The sequence below is a fragment of the Ctenocephalides felis genome, unplaced genomic scaffold, assembly GCF_003426905.1.
Source record: "Ctenocephalides felis isolate EL2017-DRISC unplaced genomic scaffold, ASM342690v1 CF-g0.4_SCAFFOLD_03572, whole genome shotgun sequence".
Classification (NCBI taxonomy): domain Eukaryota; kingdom Metazoa; phylum Arthropoda; class Insecta; order Siphonaptera; family Pulicidae; genus Ctenocephalides; species Ctenocephalides felis.
In genome coordinates, this window is record NW_020539726.1 from 13550388 (window position 1) to 13571798 (window position 21411).

General features: G+C 29.8%; 1 protein-coding gene across 1 annotated transcript; it reads left to right on the forward strand.

The window, feature by feature from the left end:
- Positions 1 to 1349: 1349 nt before the first annotated feature.
- On the forward strand, positions 1350 to 17408 carry LOC113388117 (venom allergen 5 2-like). Its single transcript, XM_026625522.1, has 5 exons — positions 1350 to 1427; positions 6938 to 7105; positions 11528 to 11606; positions 15020 to 15185; positions 17174 to 17408. The coding sequence occupies exons 2-5, from the start codon at positions 6971 to 6973 to the stop codon at positions 17406 to 17408; spliced, it is 615 nt and encodes a 204-aa protein (XP_026481307.1). The 5' UTR covers positions 1350 to 1427; positions 6938 to 6970.
- Positions 17409 to 21411: the final 4003 nt, after the last annotated feature.

Here is a 21411-nt window from a genome sequence, read left to right on the forward strand (position 1 = left end):
AATTTAAAGGGATTATACAAAATATTAGCTATTTTATATTATTCAACCAATGCAAAATTTATATTTCATGGGATCATTTTAAACCGAGATAACACTGTATATAACCTTGATCTGGTTATTTGTCAGAAATACTTATCAGCAGAGTTGGAATGACTATTTATTTAATTCATCCCTGCGAAATTGTTTTTATAAACCAAATTTGCTGTTTTATTTACTATTTTTTATTGTTTACACATTTTCCAAAAAAAGGTTCAGTTAGCTCTTCTTACTCCACCCACGCAAAAGCTTTTAAGAGGTTATATAAAACAAACTGCTGAATTTAATTTAAATTCAACAAAACATAGTATAAAACTATTAAATAACGTATACTTAAAAATTATATCAAGTGCTCGTAAACTAAGCAACAGAGCTCACAACCAAAAAAACTAAATGAAAGAAAATACTTTGTTATGGATTTTCAAGCATTGTCGTTTTTCTCCCGATAGCAACGTTGTAAGAATCGAGGTGATGATTGATTATATATAAAACAATTAAATAACGTATACTTAAAAATTATATTAAAGTCTCGTAAACTAAGCAACAGAGCTCATAACTTAAAACACTAAATGAAATAAAATACTTTTGTTATGAATTTTCAAGCATTGTCGTTTTTCTCCCGATCGTAACGTCGTAAGAATCGAGGTGATGACTGATTATACATCTTCTTTCCTTTGCATTCTAATATTATTTTTGAAAATATTAACATTTCTTGTCCTTGATATATCGGTGATGGACCCTTTTACCCGTGGACTTTTAAGCCCCGCACTACTCAATCAGAATATTAACACAAGTAATACAAAAGAAATACAGAATGTTGAGAAAGAATGCAAAATGTTGTCCAACCAATGCTAATAATCATTGAATAATAAAACTACAAAGGGTTACAGTTTATATGTGATACCACAAGAAACTAATTTTGCTTTTATATATTTTTATACAAGTTTCATTAGAAATAAACTCCTAATATGCAAGACATGAGCAGCTAAAATATTCCATGCGGCCTATCAACTCGTGGTTAACTAACGCAATTATTAATAATTGTACAGAATTATCAATAAAAATGTTTTCTTTCAACTTAAACAAGGCGTATACCTCACGCACCTCGCTTCTGGTGTCAAATGACGTCAAGGTGGTAGGTACTTTATAAATTATCACCCAGACTCCAGTTCATCTTCATTGATGATCTTCATTTCCTATCAATCGGTAGTGTAGTATCAGCAATGATTGCATTTTTTACTATTTCGAGCTCACGTCGTTTCATGGAATATTTAGCAGTTGATTTACTGCTAATTACGATATTGTTAGCGAGTGTGGCGAATGGTACGGATTATTGTGACGACTTTTTATGTTGGGATGTTGGACTGCCGCATGCTGGGTGCAATCACACGGTGAGTAAAATACTTTTGTTTATTTAAGTAATTTGAAAAATCTATTAAATAAAGTGCATTTTCACGCTTCATTTGGAATTCCATCAATCCCCGCCGCTTTACCTTTCTTTATCTTTCTTATGTGTTGTATCATTTTCACTTTATTTAATTTACAAAATATGAATTTCTACCATGTATTGTGGATGATTTCATATAATGAATGCCGATAAATACATATTTAAGTTTAAATTTGATTTAAAATAAGTAAACTAGTGGTGCATGGCATCGTTCTTAAAGCAAATTGCTGGAACTTTCCGTACGAAAAACTAAATTATTAAAAAAAAACTTTGCAAAACTTTGAAAAAATTAGATTTTTGAGAAATTTTGAATTTTTTAAAAAAATGACCTGTTTGAATACTTCGACTTTTTTACATTTTGATTTTTTTATATTTTGATTTGTTTTGAAAATTTTGAAAATTTTGAACCTGCAATCGTGCTGCCATAGCTGATTTGGAGTCAAAATTTCAAAGCGCGTGTGCGCCGCGTAGTCGTCTAACGTGTAAACATTGGTGCGGAATCCATATAAATGTACTCAAAATTTGTATTTATCATTATAATCTTTATAAAAAATCCTATAATACGATGTACATATGTCTAATGTTCATTTTTGACCACCAAATGGCATATTTTTACTTTTTTATTGGATCTCCGGAGACGCTGGATGCCTTTACAAAAATTTCACCAGTTGTTCATTTCGTCAATACAAGTAAAAGTTTTTTGAATTATTTAAATCAGACGCTCCGTTATATCAAAAACTAAAATGCCATTATTGGTACTTTTTGCCCCGTATCTCCCAAACGGCTAGACCTGCCTTTGCCAAAAACTAATCAGCACGTCTCCTTGTCAGTAGAAATCGAGTGTTTTTTAAATTATTCAAATCGTTTAATCCGCGTTCGCGAAATCGTTGACGAAAATTTGTATCCGCACACGCACAAACGCACACACACATACATCCATTTTTTCTAACAATAAGGTATGACAAAATGTTCAAAAACCTCTGAAACGTAAAGATAAGTAAAAATTTTCATTTTCGACTTTTTTGCGATTAACCAAGAGTAACAGTAGAAGCTATGCAACCATATATATATTGATAGATCGGGGCTTAAAGGTCTGAGAATAAAAAGGTCTACAACTGATATATCAAAAACAAGTAAAGTTAAGAATTTCTTAACAACGATATTTGTAAGTTGGGGGAATGAGATGTATAACCAGCCATCACCTTGATTCTTACGACAATGCTATCGAGAGATGAATGTTAATTTTTGAAATTCCATATCAAAAGCATTTTCTTTCGTTGTAAGTTTTTTTGATTGTTTACGAGATCTTAATATAATTTTTACGTATAAGTTATTTAATTGTTTTAATAAGATTTATTTTTAATTTTAAATTAGATTTATAAGTTCTTTATATAACCTCTATAAAAGCTTGCAAGTGGGTGAGGTATAAAAGGACCAACTGAACTTTTACCCTGGCAAAGGTGTACAACATATAAAGTTGCAGTCATATTTCAAAACAAATATTTACGTTCAGCTTTAATTAAATTAGTTTTATTATTTGGGTTTAATTTACAAATAAATTAAAATAAACAATAAAATTTAAGATATATATTAAGATAAAAATATATGTCTATTAAATATACTGTCTACAAAACGATAATATTTAAATCGAAAATAAAATAAAAAAGACAAAGGCGACCCGCCTCACAAAAAAATGTAATGTTTTTAATTCTTAATTAATTTTTTCATAATTCCTTTTAGCCATTATGATTTATTATTTCATATACTGAACAAAAATAATAAAAACTAGCGTAGTATGGCATCGTGTCTTAAGACAAATTCCCGGAACTTCCCGTACCAGAAATGTTCGAAGAATATTGAATGTTTTCAAATAGATTATTATAAATATCGTAACATTGTCTAATATTTGTAAAAATTATATGAACTGAATTGCAAAGTTGAAATTATTTATTTAAAGTATATTAGAACTTTAGTCTAACGAAAGAAAACTAATCAGCTGATCTCCCTATCAATGGGAATCGAATGTTTCAAAATCGGTTGATCCGTGCGCCCGAAAACGTGGACAAAAAATGCCGACATACAAAACTCACACACACACACATCCATTTTTTCTGAGGTATGCCAAAATGTTCAGAAATCTTTAAAACGTGTAGATATGCAAAAATTTTCATTTTCGTTTTTCGGCCCATTACTATAACTGCCCTACAGCAAGTTAATAATAACAATTAAAACGCAATGAAAAAGATTAGGGACTATTTATAAAATCATTACAATATTTTCTGAGACGGGTTGGACGATATTTTGTAATTTTCTGACAATAAATAAGTTCAAAAATATAGTTAAAATTAAAATTAATACTTGTGATTAAGATTACTCGTATAATCGTGTATTTTTCATAGCTTTAGTAAAACAGGACGAGAATCGGATAAGTTATATTTTACTTAAATAAAAGTAAAAACATTTACATAAAGTTTGATCCAACAGCTTATATTTTGCTAAATAGGTATTATAATGTATGAATGAAGACATGTATTAAATTAATAGAAAAACTTTAAAGTGTGCTATTAGCTCTTTTTCTAGAGTCTTTAACGCACGATTGTTAATTATTTTTATTTACTACCTTGTTGAGATGCCAACACGAATACCGGAAAACTATCAATACATTATGCGAAAATAATTATTCATCTAAGAATGATTAATTACTTCATCATAATTAGGTATTCATTATGTTTTTATTGATTAACACGCTCGTGATATTTTTTTTCATATATAATTATCATGTTATAGCTCGCTTATATTAAATGCGAAACTGAATTCAATCACTTACTATATCATTAAATATTATCGAAAGACGGAAAGTAATATTATTAATTCTATGAAGAAACTCTATAAAATCAAAATAAATTCATCTAAATAAAATGATTTTAAAAAATTCGTGTGTGATTAGAGAAAAGAAAGGAAAAAAATTAGTTGTTAAATAAATTAATCATACTTTTGAAATAATAGCTAGAAACTAATTTAATATAAACATTTTAATGTATAACGAAGATATCATTCTTAACTTATTATAAATGAAGGTAGGACAAAACAGCCTTTTTATTTGTTATTAACTTCCCGAAGGAGAAGTTTGTTTTCATCAAAAAAATCCGAATCGCTAATTTTATGTTTTCTCGACGTTTCGAGCCATTCTGAATCGAATGAGACCAAATTTGGAAAAGTATGTGTGTGTGTTGTGTATGTGTGTGTGTGTGTGTGGTGTGTGTGAACAGATTTTTTGCCGTAAATCGACGTTTTCTCCAAAACGGTTGGACGATTTCAAAAATTTAAAAGCAATTTGATGTATCTCGATGAGGACTATCGTCTCTGAGTTTTGTGCGGCGATCGGCCGGGCCGTTTCTTTGTAAATTGCAGGAAAAGTGAAAAATTTTTCGTTCACGTTTTAGCCCGCAATTCTGAATCGATTCTGAAAATTCAAAAACCGTTCGATAGATATTGGTTGGGAATCGTGCTGATTAGTTTTTGGTAAAGATCGGCCGGGCCGTTTTCTTGTAATAAAGTTTAAAAAAAAAAAATTTTGACAATTTTTATGATTATTTTTTTGACGATAGATACCACAGTCTTCTAGGTCATACTAAAATATACGCCCTACGACAACTGGTTCAGCTTTAAAAATTTGCAAAAATCAGTATGGTCTTTTTGCATTTGTCCAAATTAGACTTTTGATCGACGCGTTTTCTCAAAAAACGCCTGAACCGATTTTAGAAATTTAAAAGCCATTTGATGTATTTCGGTGAGGACTATCGTTTGTCAGTTTTGTGCAACGATCTGCCAAGCCGTTTCTTCGTAATTTGAAAAAAAGTGTTGAACTTTTCGTCCACATTTAAGCTCATCCTACCGAACCGATTTTAAAAAATCAAAAACTGTTCGAAAGATATTAGATGGGAATGATGCTGATTAATTTTAGGTGAAAATCTGCCGAGCCGTTTTCTTGTAATTAACTGTTGAAAAAAAGTGTTAAATTTTCGTCCACATTTAAGCTCATCCTACCGAACCGATTTTAAAAAATCAAAAACTGTTCGAAAGATATTAGTTGGGAATGATGCTGATTAATTTTAGGTGAAAATCTACCGAGCCGTTTTCTTGTAATTAAATGTTGAAAAAAAGTGTTAAATTTTCGTCCACATTTAAGCTCATCCTACCGAACCGATTTTAAAAAATCAAAAACTGTTCGAAAGATATTAGTTGGGAATGATGCTGATTAATTTTAGGTGAAAATCTACCGAGCCGTTTTCTTGTAATTAAATGTTGAAAAAAAAGTGTTAAATTTTCGTCCACATTTCAACTCATCCTACCGAACCGATTTTAAAAAATCAAAAACTGTTCGAAATATATTAGTTGGGAATGATGCTGATTAATTTTAGGTGAAAATCTACCGAGCCGTTTCTTGTAATGAACTGTTGAAAAAAAAATGAAGCCGATTTTCATGGAACTTTTTTTGGCGATATACATCATGGTCTTATAGAACTTACTGTAATGCTACGGCCTTACAACAAGTAGTTTAATTTTAAAAATTCGTCAAACTTTGCTAAAAATTATCTCGTTTTTTTTTAAAGTAGGATTGATGAAGTATATTATTACACATTTTTTTGATCAAGTCGATTATTTACACATATCGGGAAGTTCATGTAATTTGCCTCAAGGCTAAATACCAAACCAACTAGTTTAATTAACTTCCCGTAGGGTAAGTTATAGTAATCGTCCAAAATTCAAAAATGAAAATTTTGCATTTCTCGACGTTTTGAAGGAACATTTTGGCATACCTCAGAAAAATGGATGTGTGTGTGTCTGTGTTTTGTGTGTCCGTATTTTTTCGTTCACGTTTTCGGGCGCACGGGTCAACCTATTTGAATGGTTCAAAAAACGTTCGATTCCCATTGATAGGGATATGTGCTAATTAGTTTTTGGCAAAGGCAGGTCCAGCAGTTATGGAGATAAAGAGCAAAGAGTGCAGAAAATAGAAATCGAGTTTTAGAGAGAACGGAGCATCCGATTTGAATGATCTAAAAACATTAAATTAGTAATTCAATTGGGAGAAGTGGTTATTAGTTTTTGGCAAAGGCAGGCCCAGCCATTTTAAAGATACAGAGCTAAATGTGCACAGAATGGCAGTTTTTGAGAGAACTAAGCGTTCGATTTAAAAATGATGAATGAGAAACTTTCTGCTTGTTTTAATAAAATAATTGATTTTATTAAATTTATTAAAATTAGTTTTGCATATTCAATAAGATATTGTAAAAAATCTCTAAAATGATGAAATATTATAAGCAATTAATGTAAAGGATTATTTGTGATGATTGGCAGTATAAAGGTATGACATAATTCTTATCACAAAAATGTGATTAATACACTTGTAAAATATATTATCTTATCAACACGCAATATTTTATCTTCCAGGGCAAACCAGCTGATGTGTGTCAAAAATTCAAAATGATTTCTATGACGAACGAAAGAAAGGCGATTCTCTTGGATGAGCATAATCGACTTCGTAACAAAATTGCTGCGGGCGAAGAAAAACAGAGCAAGGATGGACTATTGCCGCCCGCTAGCTCAATGAATATGCTGGTAAGGTATCAATATAATGGCATTTATATTCCAGAACTAGTGGTGCATGGCATCGTGTCTTAAGGCAAATTGCTAGAACTTCCCGTACCGAAAATTAGATTTTTTAAAGAAACTTTTTCAAAACTTTGAAAAAAATAGATTTTTGAGAACTTTTAAGTTTTTGAAAAAAACTGGATTTTTTTGAAAATTTAGAATCTTTTCATATTTTTTTTTAAAATATTGAACATTTTTTGAAGCAGTCGCGCTACATAGCTGTTTAGAGTCGAAATATAGAAGATAAGGACAACGAAATATAGAATGTAAGAACAATGGTACGGAACCCATATAAATGTACACAAAATTTGTAATTATTATTATAATCTCTATAAAATATTTGTTTATATGACGTGCAAATGTCTAATGATCATTTTTGACCGCCAATTGGCATTATTTTCTACTTTTTTTATTGGATCTCCGAAAACACTATTCGTGCCTTCCTGTTGTTCATTCCGTCAATACAAGTAGAATGTTTTCTGAACACCGTTCTCTCTAAAACTGAAATACCATTTTTGGCACATTTTGCTCCGTATCTTCATAACGGCTAGACCTGCTTCTGTCAAAAACTAATCAACACATCTCCTTATCAATAAATAGAATATTCATTGAACTGTTCCAATCTGTTGATTCGTGTTCTTGAAATCGTCGACGAAAAATTGTATCCGTACATACACACACACGCTACACCCACACACACATCTATTTTTTCTAAGGTATGACAAAATGTTCAGGAAATTTTAAAACGTAAATATATATAAAAATTTTCATTTTCGATTTATATTGATAAGTTAAGCCAGAATAAATTATTATTAATTTCCCGTAGGCTAAGTTATAGTAATCGCAAAAAAAAATCGAAAATGAAAATTTTTATATATCTTTACGTTTCAAAGGTGTCTGAATATTTTGGCATACCTTAGAAAAAATGAATGCATGTATGTGTGTATGCGTGTATATGTGCTTATGTGTGTACGTGAGTGTATGTGTGCGCGGATACAAATTTTCGTCGACGATTTCGGGAACACGAATCAACCGATTTAAATGATTGAAAAAACATTCGATTTGTATTGACGAGGAGATGTGCTGATTAGTTTTTGGCGAAAGCAGGTCTAGCCGTTCCGATGATACATTCCTAAGATCTGTACACATTTTGTGTAAATTTTTTTGGGTTCCGTACCAAGATTTTTAATTACGGTACGGAAAGTTTCAGCAATTTGCCTTTTACACCCTACTAGTTATTTATTTGATCAAAATCCCACTATAATTGTTGTACAGTTCCTATCAATATTTTTTAAAGCAAATTTGATAAGGTAGTATTTAGGTTTTCGGGGAAAACTCGATATCTGTAATCTTTTTGTTTTCTTTTAAAATAAAAACATTAATATTTGTTAAAAAAAAGAAAAGGAAGCCTCTAGACTAGAGGCTACTCTACATATTATAGCTCTAGAAATTATTTTTAGCACTTTAATAAATAATTATTTATCAGATTGCTATGAATAATATTTAGAGTTATAATATGTAGAGCAGCCTTTACATATAGAATATAATATGTCGATGATGTCAAGCCAGAATTAAATGTTGAACTCATATAATCATTATAATAAATTATAAGCAGTATTTTGCCTTAAGGCAAGTTATATGAACTACAATCAATAAGAATTCAGAGCAACTTCCAAAATAGTGGTAATACAAGTTTGAAATTTTGAAGCAGAATTTTTTCTTTATAAGTATAATTTATAAATAAACCACATTTCGCGGCCCCATAATATTTAAGGATGTTTGTTAAGACCATGTTAACATATCATCATAAAAAGTTTCATCAAATTCGTCAAAAACAAATTTAATAACTAATTATGAAGTAGCGGCCCAGCCGATCAATACTAAAAATTAAGCAGCACTACATATTTATTTTTTTTGACTAAAACGATGACAAAAAACGACTTTCATCAAACAAATATTCAATTTTGAAATCGGTGCAACGGTTTCTGTGAAAACGACGACGAAATGTTAAAAGTTGGCTCACACACACAGAAACATGCTTTTTCCAATTAAAGAATGATTCAAAACGTCAAGAAAAGTAACAAGTATCAAAACTTATAAAGTTCAAGATGTTGAATTCGGAAGTATAGGATACGCTTATATATTTCAAATCATAAATATATAGACATTGAAATTAATATAAACAATTAAATAACGTTATCAAATTTTAATTTTGCGTCATTGAAAAGTATAGTTTTCATATTTATGTTGATATGCTGTGAAGGCTTTGACGTGTAAAATACATGCATCAATAGTATTCAAAATAGAATAAATTATAATTTTAACTTGTTTGAAGACATTTTTCGCACAAATACGTATTTATTAAGAAATAAGAGTTAAGAAATGAGTTATTGGTAACCTTCAATTAACCAATTAGTAAATTAAGTTATTGGTTGAGAAACGAAAACTCAATACCAAATATTTACTATAAATAATGTGAAATATTTTACCCAGAAGCTATTAAAATTCATGTGTAAAACTATAATTATGATTTTAAGATTTCTTCTTTCAATAGACTTCCTGGTGAATATAAAATAAATTCACATTATAACAAGATTATGCAAATTAAGTAGCAATTATTAAACTATGAATTTAAAAATTCAAAATTTGACAAATTTGAATGACACTCTTTTTAAACAAAATGGAATGCAATGGAAGTGTCATTGGAAGTTTGCGCATTCAATCAAGATTGTAAAACTGGTACAAATATTGTTAATTTTATACCAAACAAACGAATAAGAGAATAAAAAAATTTAAAATACTTCGATCTTTGCTAACAAATTTTAGTCCAAACCTCACAACCAGTATAAATGTTTTTTATTGGCACGAACTGTTTTATAAGAGAGCGGAGTAAAATTCGTCAGAAAAGACCAATTTTTTAACTTTCCGTAGGGTAAGTTATAGATTTGTGTGTCCGCAATTAATCGTCCACGTTTTCGGGCGCACTGATCAACCGATTTGAATGGTTCAAAAAACATTCGATTCCTATTAATAGGGAGATGTGCTGATTAGTTTTTGGCAAAGGCAGATCCAGCCGTTACAGAGATATGGAGCAAAGAGTCCAGAAAATAGAAATCGAGTTTTTGAGAGAACGAAGTATCCAATTTGAATGATCCAAAAAACATTTAATTTGTAGTGATCCAACTATTTTGAAGATACAGAGCTAAATGTAAAAAATATGGAGTTTTTGAGAAAATTAAGCATCCGATTTAAATGATCAAAAAACTTTTTGCTTGTGTTGACAAAACAATTGCTTTTGGAAAAGATTTTTTTGTATTTCCAAATTAATTTTTCCTGTTTTCAACATTTTTTTTTTTTTTGTATATGAAATAATTCAGATTTTAATTTTAATTCTGGCTAAAGTTCTAAAGTTCACTTAAAACTTTAAATAAATAATTTTAATTTTGTTATTCAGTTTATATATTTTTTATAAATATTAGACAATGCTACAGTATTTATAATAATCTATTTGAAAAGATTTAATATTCCTCGAACATTTCGGGAAGTTCCAGCTATTTGCCTAGCAAGGCATGATGCCATACACTACTAGTAAGTTTTAAGTATTATATGAGCATTTGTAGAAGAAAGTCAAATGGTCGACTATTCATCTTCTGATGAGAAGAGAATATATTAGATATATTTCTGATAGTAATGTGAAATTCACACGGTGAATATATATTGCAGCAAGGCCCCGAAAGGCTCCTATCACATTTGAGATCTAGAATCTCCAGTGAAAATCTGATATCACTGCATCGAAAATATATCATCTGATATAAATAAGAAAAGTTGGAAACTTTAGTGCTAATGCTAATAGCCATTTATGCGGATAATTAGGGACCGTTTTAATTATTTTTTAGTAATAATCAAATACAATAAAATATGACGATCAAATAGAGATAAGGGGTGTATTTGCATACGCTATCACATAGTATTGTTCCAGGTAACCTTATCAAGTACTGACATATGATAAATACAATCACAATATATAAGCACGCGCGTCTGCCGATTCATATTGCAATCTTTGATGGCATATATTTGATTATGATTATCGATCTCTGTTTTGATAATTATTATCGTACCAAAAATAAATTCGGGCCAACAGACACGTGTTTGACTGTTGCGGCTACTTATAATTAAGTTAAATATTAATCTATTGGATCAATCAAATAATTACTTATAAGAAACCGGCTCGAAAATTATCAAAGAATTTTTATCTTGCGGATTTGCTTTCCTGTTTGATATATGGTATTTCTAGAAATATGAATATCGGCATCTTGTTAAAGAATAGCAATTCAATTAATCCGTTTATTGATCTCATATGATAAAATATTTATTGTTTTTTAATGACAGATATGGGATGATGAACTTGCATACCTTGCGCAATTGAACGTGATGAGCTGTATCATGCGACATGATTGTGCCAGGACAGGTAATACAATTGAAGTTATTGAAATTTAATTATTTTCACACATACACATCAATATATATATATATATATATATATATAATATATATATATAATGAAAATAATATGAGATAAAGCTATTTTAATCATGAGATTGAAGTCTGTATTTTCTACACTGACTGAGGCAAACTTATTGCTAATTGATTTGCTACCGCAATTATTTTGAGTCTGGCATAATTCTTCTTATATTTATTGATTTGCACCCAAACATATGAAAAATAATTGAATATCTCATAATTCGACATCCTTGTCATTTTATCTCATTTTTAGTAACAGCTTTCTTATTTCATGAATATATAAAATTTATAATTTTATTAATATTGTTATATTCTGAACTATAGGGGAAGGATAAAGCCATGCAACTTATCGGTCATTAACGCGACCTTCTATTCAATTTTTTATAAGCATTACTATCATTTCCAAAAAAAACCTCAATAAACAAGATATAAGCGGCATTCTTTAAGACAAGTTGTAAAAACTTTTCGATATGTGTAAATAACGTATTCAATAACTATGAATTTGAAGCAACTTATAAAATTGCGACGATAATATTTTGTTATTTTGTGAGAAGGGGGCGTCCATTAATCACGTGAGGTTTTTAGGGGGAGGGGGGGTTTGACAAAATATCACGAAATATCACGTGGGGGAGGGAGGGGTATAGCAAGATATCACGTGTATTTATTTTTTTTACTATTTTTTATAAAAAAGTTTAAACATTTTTTAAAAAAATTAAAAATTGTACAGTTTTTTCACGTAACTAAAAATACACGTGATGTTTGGTGGGGGAGAGGGGGTAATTTTGAATATCACCAAGGGGGAGGGGGGGTCTAAAAATCATTAAAAACTCGCTCAAGTGATTAATGGACGCCCCCTAATATTCTAAACCTTGATGAACCATGAACCTGTATGATCAAACTACTCTTCGTAGACCCATATTATTTTAGAGAATATTCAGAGCATTTACATAAACTCTGTCAATATAAAAAGTTTCATCAAAATCAAGAAAGAAACGTTTCAACAATGAATTACAAAGACATGGGCCAGCCGATTTTTAAAAACAATCGATCAGCACGATTCCCAATTGACATATTTCAAACAATTTGTGAAATTTCTTCGTTCGCAGTCAAAAATAGAATGGACAATCCCAAAATTATCTAGAATTAATACTATTTGTTGGACTTTGAAATTAAAATTTTCAAACTTGGTGAACTTTGCAAGACACGCGTTACAAAAAGCGCACTAAAGCCCCTCGTATGCGCATGGTAGTTAGTGAACGTTTAAATAAATAATTATTTATTTATTGTTTGTTTTATTTCGACGAATGGCTGCAAATTAACAATCAAGATATATATATATATATATATATATATATATATATATATGATTTAGTAGTTAATTTTGATGTTGAAATATATGAGTGAGTTCTTGAGGGAGATACATCAAACAAAGAAAAGCCAAAGATTTATAAAATAATCTTTATTTCCAAACGTTTCGACATTCAATTTAATGTCATCATCAGTGGATATTACGTTGGTTGGTTACATATAGAGAAGTGTACACAGCACTAGAGATTGGCACTAACATTTATACAACTAACTTGTCAGCACTATGCATTTTTTATATAATTTTTTTGTATGATGTAAACAGAAAAATGATAGTTTTATTGAACAAAAATGTAAGTAGAATTATGTAATTTCTGCCACGACTTCTGTACTTTGCTAGTGCCGAGGCATGTATGTATGTATGTATTATTACATGCCTCGGTACTAGCAAAGTATAGAAGTCGTGGCAGAAATTACATAATTCTACTTACATTTTTGTTCAATAAAACTACCATTTTTCTGTTTACATCATACAAAAAAATTATATAAAAAAAGCATAGTGCTGACAAGTTAGTTGTATAAATGTTAGTGCCAATCTCTAGTGCTGTGTACACTTCTCTATATGTAACCAACCAACGTAATATCCACTGATAATGACATTAAATTGAATGTCGAAACGTTTGGAAATAAAGATTATTTTATAAATCTTTGGCTTTTCTTTGTTTGATGTATCGCCCTCAAGAACTCACTCATATATATATATATATATATATATATATATATATATATATATATATATAATACATGTGTTATTATATCAAGGATTATATTATTAAAAGAATAACCGAGAAATATCAATATTATTAAAGTAATAAAAAAATGTTTTAATCTAGAATATCAGATAACATTATTCGACATGGAAACAACCCAATGACATATAAAGTCAACAATATGTAGAAATATAAGTACGTATATTAACGCACTAAATTGATAAAGAAATCTCTGAACAGCAATTAATGTAATATAAAAAATATTGATATAATCTATTATTTATTAGAAAATAAAAGATAATCATTAGTGTACGTTCAAACTAGTGCACTTGTACGAAAATACTTTTACGGCTCTCATGAGAGACACTCAATGTCTGATTATGATTTAATGCTGTTATGAAAATATTACACTTATCTCGTCATCTGCCGTAACTTTAACTTGAAAAATTAACTAATTGTAAGTATTCTGCTCATAGTAAGAAAAGTGTTTGCCTTTGGGCCCACTGATCCCCTATTAGTGTTTTGAATGGTAAACCTCTTTATTAACCCTTTCATTACGAGAGTCTTTTCGGCTCAGGCACAACAATGTATTTTCAGATTTTACAATCATTTGAATCAAAATGTATTTAAAAATTAAATATTACTCTTCTAAAGCAAAAGATTTTTTGAAGCAAAATGTATAAGCTAGTCATGTGGAGGCCCGTATAAACAGGTAGTCCTTGTAGCAAAAGGATTAAGAAAAATGCTTTAATATGCTTTGGCAGAAAAAGAAGATAATTTTGTTCCCATTTATAATATTAAAATCTACAAATTGTCTAGGGTAAATACGTTTTTTTCCAAAACATTTGAGATATCACTAGTTTAACGTTTGAGTTGCAACAATCTTAAACGTTCCTCTGTAAAGATGAACGAGACATAAATCTTACAAAAGTTTAAGTTCGATTTATCATTTATGTCATAAAACACGTCCACAGATAAATGCCAAAGCACCACTTAATAAGCCAAAGCCATTTGCTGTCTTATTGTTCGATGATCCTTCTCGATTTTATGACATTGCCCCTAATAAGTACTTGCGACTACAAAGAATACACAATTATTTCTATATAGCTAAAACAAACTAGATAATTTTACCTAATGTTTGTGTTTTTGAATCAATACAATAAAATTATTACATTCGTATAACGACATAATTCGTATTATGAAGTTTGTTACTAATTACTACTAGTTAATATGTAGTTGTTACTATTTTACTACTAGCATTTTTGAAATGTTATCTTCTTTTCAGATAAATTTCCGCATGCAGGACAAAATTTAGGAAGCGTTTGGTCAACATCGCTGGATTATTTTCAAGTTACTGACCCACTGTTAGTTGACATCATCAGACGATGGTATGATGAAGTGGCAGATTGCGAGCTTTCACTTCTACAAAGCTACCACAATATTGAAGATGGGTATGATATCCATTTTAATTAACCATAAAATTATAACGCCACTCAATAAGTCCGTATGATAACGCATAAAAGATGTAGCTATGTAATCATCCATATGATTTTTAGGAAGCAACAACTCTAAAAAAAATATATGTCAAAATTTCATGACAATCGAACGATTAGTTTACAAGTTACAAAGGTTCAAGTGATGCTATTTTTGAGTTTTTCGAAATCATGAATTCAAAGAAATTTCGTGGGTTGATTTATCATTGATTTTTGATGGGTAAAAGTACCATTGCTGCTGCTGCCAAAGTATCGCTTGATAAGTGTTATCTAGATTGTTCCAAATCGAGGTAGATGGTGAAGAAGTTGTTTGCTGATTTTAATCGTGGCCTAACAGACACTGACAATGCTTGAACACTCCGGAAGGCCAATTCAGGTGGTTACACCGGAGAATATAAAAAAGATCCACCGAAACGTTTTGGAGAACCGGAAAGTAAAATTGCCTGAGAGAGCTAACACCCTAAAGATATCAATAGTAGGTGATGGACACATCGTTCATAAATATTTGAATAGGAAAAACCTCTGTGCTAAATGGGTGCCGCGCAAACTCACAATTGACCAAAAGCATAACGAGTTGATGATCGTAAGAGTATTTGGAACTGTTTAATCAGAACAAAACTGAAGTTTTGCATCAATATGTTACCATGAATATGGCCTGGCTTCAACACTACATTCCAAAGTCGAATAGACAATCAACCGAGTGTACCCGACGCGATGACGAGAAAAAATGTAACCAATCAGTTGGCAAGGTTATGGCGTCAGTTTTTTGGGATACACAGAAAATTATATTCATCAACTATCTTGAAAAGGGCCAAACTATCAACAGTAACTATTGTATAATGTTATTAGAACATTTGAAGATCAAACTCGAAAAAACCGCCCCATTTGAAAAGAAAAAACCGTGCTGCTCCATCAGAACAAAGCACCAATTCACAAATCCGCGAAAACAGTCGCCAAAAATAACATGAATTAGGTTCCGAGTTGCTTTCCCACTAACTATATTCTGTAGATCCGTTCCCAGGGACCATATCCTGTTCTCAGATCTCAAAAGGATGTTCGCTCTGAAGAAATATTTGCCAAATGATGAGACGATAAACGAATTTTGTGACTAAGTACAAATTGTACTACAAAAATGGTTTCGAAATGTTCGAAGTTCGCTATAATTGGTATATCGTCTTCGAAGAAAACTATATTGAATAAAAAAAAAAATTTGCCAAAATTATGAGTTTTTCTTAGTTATTGAGTGGACTTATTGCCACGAACTTATTGAGTGAAGTGTGATTGTCCTCGGTATTTTTGCCCTACGGTATCAAATTTAACAAAAATTAAAAAACGGTTTAAAAATTAAATACGTCAAAGTTAAATTAACCAGTTAACCATGGTGCGCTGTACGTACAGTTCAGAATCGTCAGAAAAGTATGTTTTGAGATAAAATGACATAAGTACGAGCTTTTATTAAATGCTCGTACAATTGTATGGGCATACAATATTGTAAATATCTTAAATTACAAAGTGTGTTTGTTTCATTTTTTCAAAATTTGCAATATAAATAGTCAAAATGGTTAAATATTTATATGCATGACGACTGTACACGTCAATATACAAAATTCTGTCACTTTTCATGTCAAGTTTACTCGTCAATCAGTTAACTGGTTAAATTAAAATTAAAGTATTTTCGTGATATCCCATATGTTGTACTGTTGTAAGAGTGGTTATTGTTTTCAAAATACTATTCACGAATACAAACAAAAAATCAAATTGGGTGTGAAAAAATCTTATGTGAAGAAAGTGTAACAATAAATTTAAAGAAACGAGGGACGCAGGTACAACAAGGTTGGAAACCACTAAATTAATTAACACTAATAGTTGTAAATCTATAGCTTATTGTCATTTTCTGATTTGTTGTATTATTTCGTATTTTTAATTTAATTTTATTTATCTAATAGCATCCAAAGAGGTCATTTCACCCAATTGGTTCGCGATGAGGCTACTCACATGGGCTGCGCGGTATCCTTCTTCCTGCAACCTCACCCAGAATTCGGTTTGGTCCATGCGCTGCTAATGGCATGCAATTATTCCGAAGGAAATCTTTTAGAGGCACCAACGTATGCGATTGGACAACCATGTTCTAAATGCAAAAAGTGTAATAAAAAGTATTTATCATTATGTGAGCAGTCATAAATGCTTATATTTAAATATTTAAAAATAAGTTAATTACATATAAATAATAAAGTTATCTCATAATTAATAATGGTCATTAGTACATATTGTATATGAGCCAACTGAACAACTATTTCCTAGTTTGTACAGGTGCTGAAGGTCATTGCTGTAAAATAATTATTATATAATTATTTAACATATGTTAAATAACAGAATTTTTTACCAATACAATATGATATTCAACACAAAGTATCGCCTGAGACAAACTTTTTAAGACTGTTTAAGACCAAATTAATAAATAATATTGGTTCATCATAAAATTGCTTTAATATCTGAATTGTTGTTTATTGTTATTCATAGTATTTTTCGGATATTATTAACAAAGGCAATTTCTGATAAACAGTAAGTTATTTGCAATCAACATATGTGTAAAATTAAATAAATTTGTAAAAATACTATTTTTATTGTACTGTTATTGAGTACAATTTATAAATAAATAATAATAAAAATATAATATTTTATTAACTTCCCAAAGAAGTTTATGTTTTCAAAGTTCACCAAAGAATCCGATATGCTAATTTCATGTTTTCTCGACGTTTCAAGCAATTCTGAATCGAATGAGACCAAATTTGAGAAAAAGTATATGTGCGTGTGTATGTGAACAGACTTTTTTCCGTAAATCGACTTTTCTCAATAACGACTTGACCGATTTCAAAAATTTAAAAGCCATTTAAAAGACAATCAGCCAAGCCGTTTCTTTGTAAATAACAGAAAAATTTTCGACCAGGTTTTAGCCCGCAATTCTGAATCAATCTTAAAATTCAAAAACCGTTCGAAAAATATTGGTTAAGAATCGACCTGATTAGTTTTTGGTAAAGATCGGCCAGGCCGTTTTCTTGTGATAAGTGTTAAAAAAAAATTTTCGATGATTTTCATGATTTTTTTTTTTTGACGGTAGATCAGTCTTATAGATCACACTTAAATATTTCGGTTCTACGACAAGTCGTTTAATTTCATAAATTCGTCAAAGTTTGCAAAAATTAGTATCGTTTTTTTTTTGGCGTTTGTCAAAATTAGAACTTTCATCAACGATTGTTTGAAAACGCCTGAAACGATTTTTAAAAGCCAATCGATGTATTTCAATGTGAATTATCTTTTATCAGTTTTGTGCGAAGATCGGCTTATCCGTTTTTTTATTTATATATATACATTATTTTCATATCTCAAACAGACAGAAGTGCCTGGTAAGTGGTATGAGAGATTATGAAAACAGTTTTCATTCTTCACTCTTCAGTTTTCATTTCAATTGATTTTAAAAAATGAAAAACTTTTAATAAAATATTGGTTGGAAATGATACTGATTAGTCTACCGACCCGTTGCCTTGAAATTAACTGTTGAAAAAATTTTTTTAGCGATTTTTATGATCCTTTTTGGCAATAGATATCATGGTCTTATAAAACATACTAAAGTGTTACGGCAATACGACAAATAGTTTAATGTTAAAAAATCATCAAAGTTTGAGAAAATATTATAGTTAAAATTTGTGTCCTTTTTGTGATGTGATGAGTCAATTATAATTGATAATTATCAATTCACTAAAATTTAAAATAATAAGCTACAATTTTAGGGCATGCAAGCACGTGTCTGTGCAATATAATTAATATAATTACAGTTAATTTAAATATGTTTGAGAAAATTCTTTCCGAAATCGCAATGTTTAGATTAAATTGAATTGAATTGATAACTTTGTTTTTGAAATAAACAGTTGAAAATATAAAATAAATATCTAAATTTCAATTTCGATTGATTAAGTTAATTTTTACAAATTTCGGAAAGTTCATGCAACCTTCCTTAAGGGTAAATGCCACTTTCAACTAGTTTTATTTTATAATCATAATAATGTCACTATATAAGTGCATATGTACATATATAAAAAGGGTATACTTGAAACAGTGCTAATTACGGATCAGAAACATGGACTCTAAATAAGGCTGATAAAAACTTTTTGAAAAGTTTTAGTATGTGGTACTGGAAATGAATTAAGAAGATAAAGTAGACAGATAAATAAAAAATGCCGAAGAGCAGAAGTGAGGAGAGTGAAAAAAATACTTTGTAAGCACAATCATGAAAAGGAAAGGAAACCCATATTGCAAGAACAATGTAAGTTGAAGATAAAACAGAAGAACAGAATGATTGGCAACTCGTGAGAGGAGTTTGGAAAAAAGTTTATAAAAGTGTATAAAAACGTGAATAGTAATAATCTAATACAATAATAACAATAATAATAATAACAAACAAGGGAAGGAAAGGGAAATGCAGTGCTCTCACACGATTCGGGCAGAGCACTAATTATTATTATAGGTATTACATGAATTAATTTTCAGATAGTAAAGAATTAAAAAAAAAGTTTTTTTTTAAACAAGGACTAGCTGTTAATCCAGTATTTTGTTCATTAGGTGTGATTTTTATCTTTGTCTTTGAATTTGTGTGTTTTGTTCATTGAAGAAAAGTCAACTGGGAAGCATAGAAGTTTATTAAATATTATTTCAACATATATGTGAGCAAGCATTTACGTCTACGTTTGATTTTTCCATAATTTTAAAACACAAAAATTGCTTCACATAAAAAGCTATAACTCACTTCATAAAGTAATTGTCTGATTGCGTCAAAATGGTACGAGCTGAAATGGTATGGATTTAATTCTACTAGCTGATCCTAATTTCTTGCTGAATAATTTTAAGCTGACTTAATATTTACGCATTGAATTAATAATTACGTGTTTTAGCTATATATATAAGCAATTATATATAATTGCTTATATATATATAGCTAAATAATTCTAACTATACCATAAATCATGCTAATTTTAATAAGAAAGGAAATATCTGCATAAAACTCGCATGTCCTTCTAAAATTTTTTAGATTAATCAACAAAAGTGAATTCTGGATAATAATCAATTTCGGCAACAACATTAACAATATCATAAACAAGAAAATTACGCCTAACATGCCCAGTGCGAAAAAATTAAATCTAATTTCGGTACCATTAAAAAATTGGAGTTTGCTGTCATTTTTATGTAATTGTAAAATATTTGCAAAAAAATTAAAAAAACCTTTCACACACACACACACTCATACTTTTTTTTTTCCAAATTTGTCTCATTCGATTCAGAATGGCTTGAAACGTCGAAGAAACATAAAATTAGCGAATAGAATTTTTTGATAAAAACATAAACTTCTCCTTCAGGAAGTTAATAAATAGCTTAAATAGCATATTACAATAAAATCGAATAACTTTCTAAAAATTTATTACTTTCGACTTAAAATTGGATTCGCTAATTTTAAATCTTTTGCGTAAGTACTAGATTTTTTTAACTAAAATATAGTTTTGTCTGTGTTATGTTATTTTTATAAGAATAAATAATTTATCATCCATGAGCACTGTGGTGGGATTATACAAATTTTACTCTTGTTACAATATTTTTTTATGTTTGTTATAATTCTTATTATAATCCTGTAATATTTACCTCATAAACCGCTTATGGACGCCGTATTGATCTGCACTGACCAGTTTAAATTGATCTTGGATGATGACATACGACAACTGACTGTGTTAATAAATAAAAGCACACTATATTTCATATTTAACAAATTTAGGTTTATCTCGTTTAGGCAGTTAAAACAAAACCAAAAGTAAATATACTATTGAGTAGGCTCAAAGTCTATATTTTAAATAAAATTAATTTAATATCTTTGAAAACGGAAAAGCCATCAGTCGGCATACGACTCCGTATTCTTGCAAAACATTCGATAATTGTAATGATTGTAATCGCAATATTTTTATTGTCACTCAGGACAATAAAATCCTGTTAATGTAAACACGCGTATTGGCCTAAACGCAAAATATTAAATTTATACGTTCTCATCTTACCGCACGACTCATATCCGCATAGATAAGTAAACATAATATCCGACATATGCATATCCGACTGTTGAATGAGGAAACGATATTGTGTGAAGAAG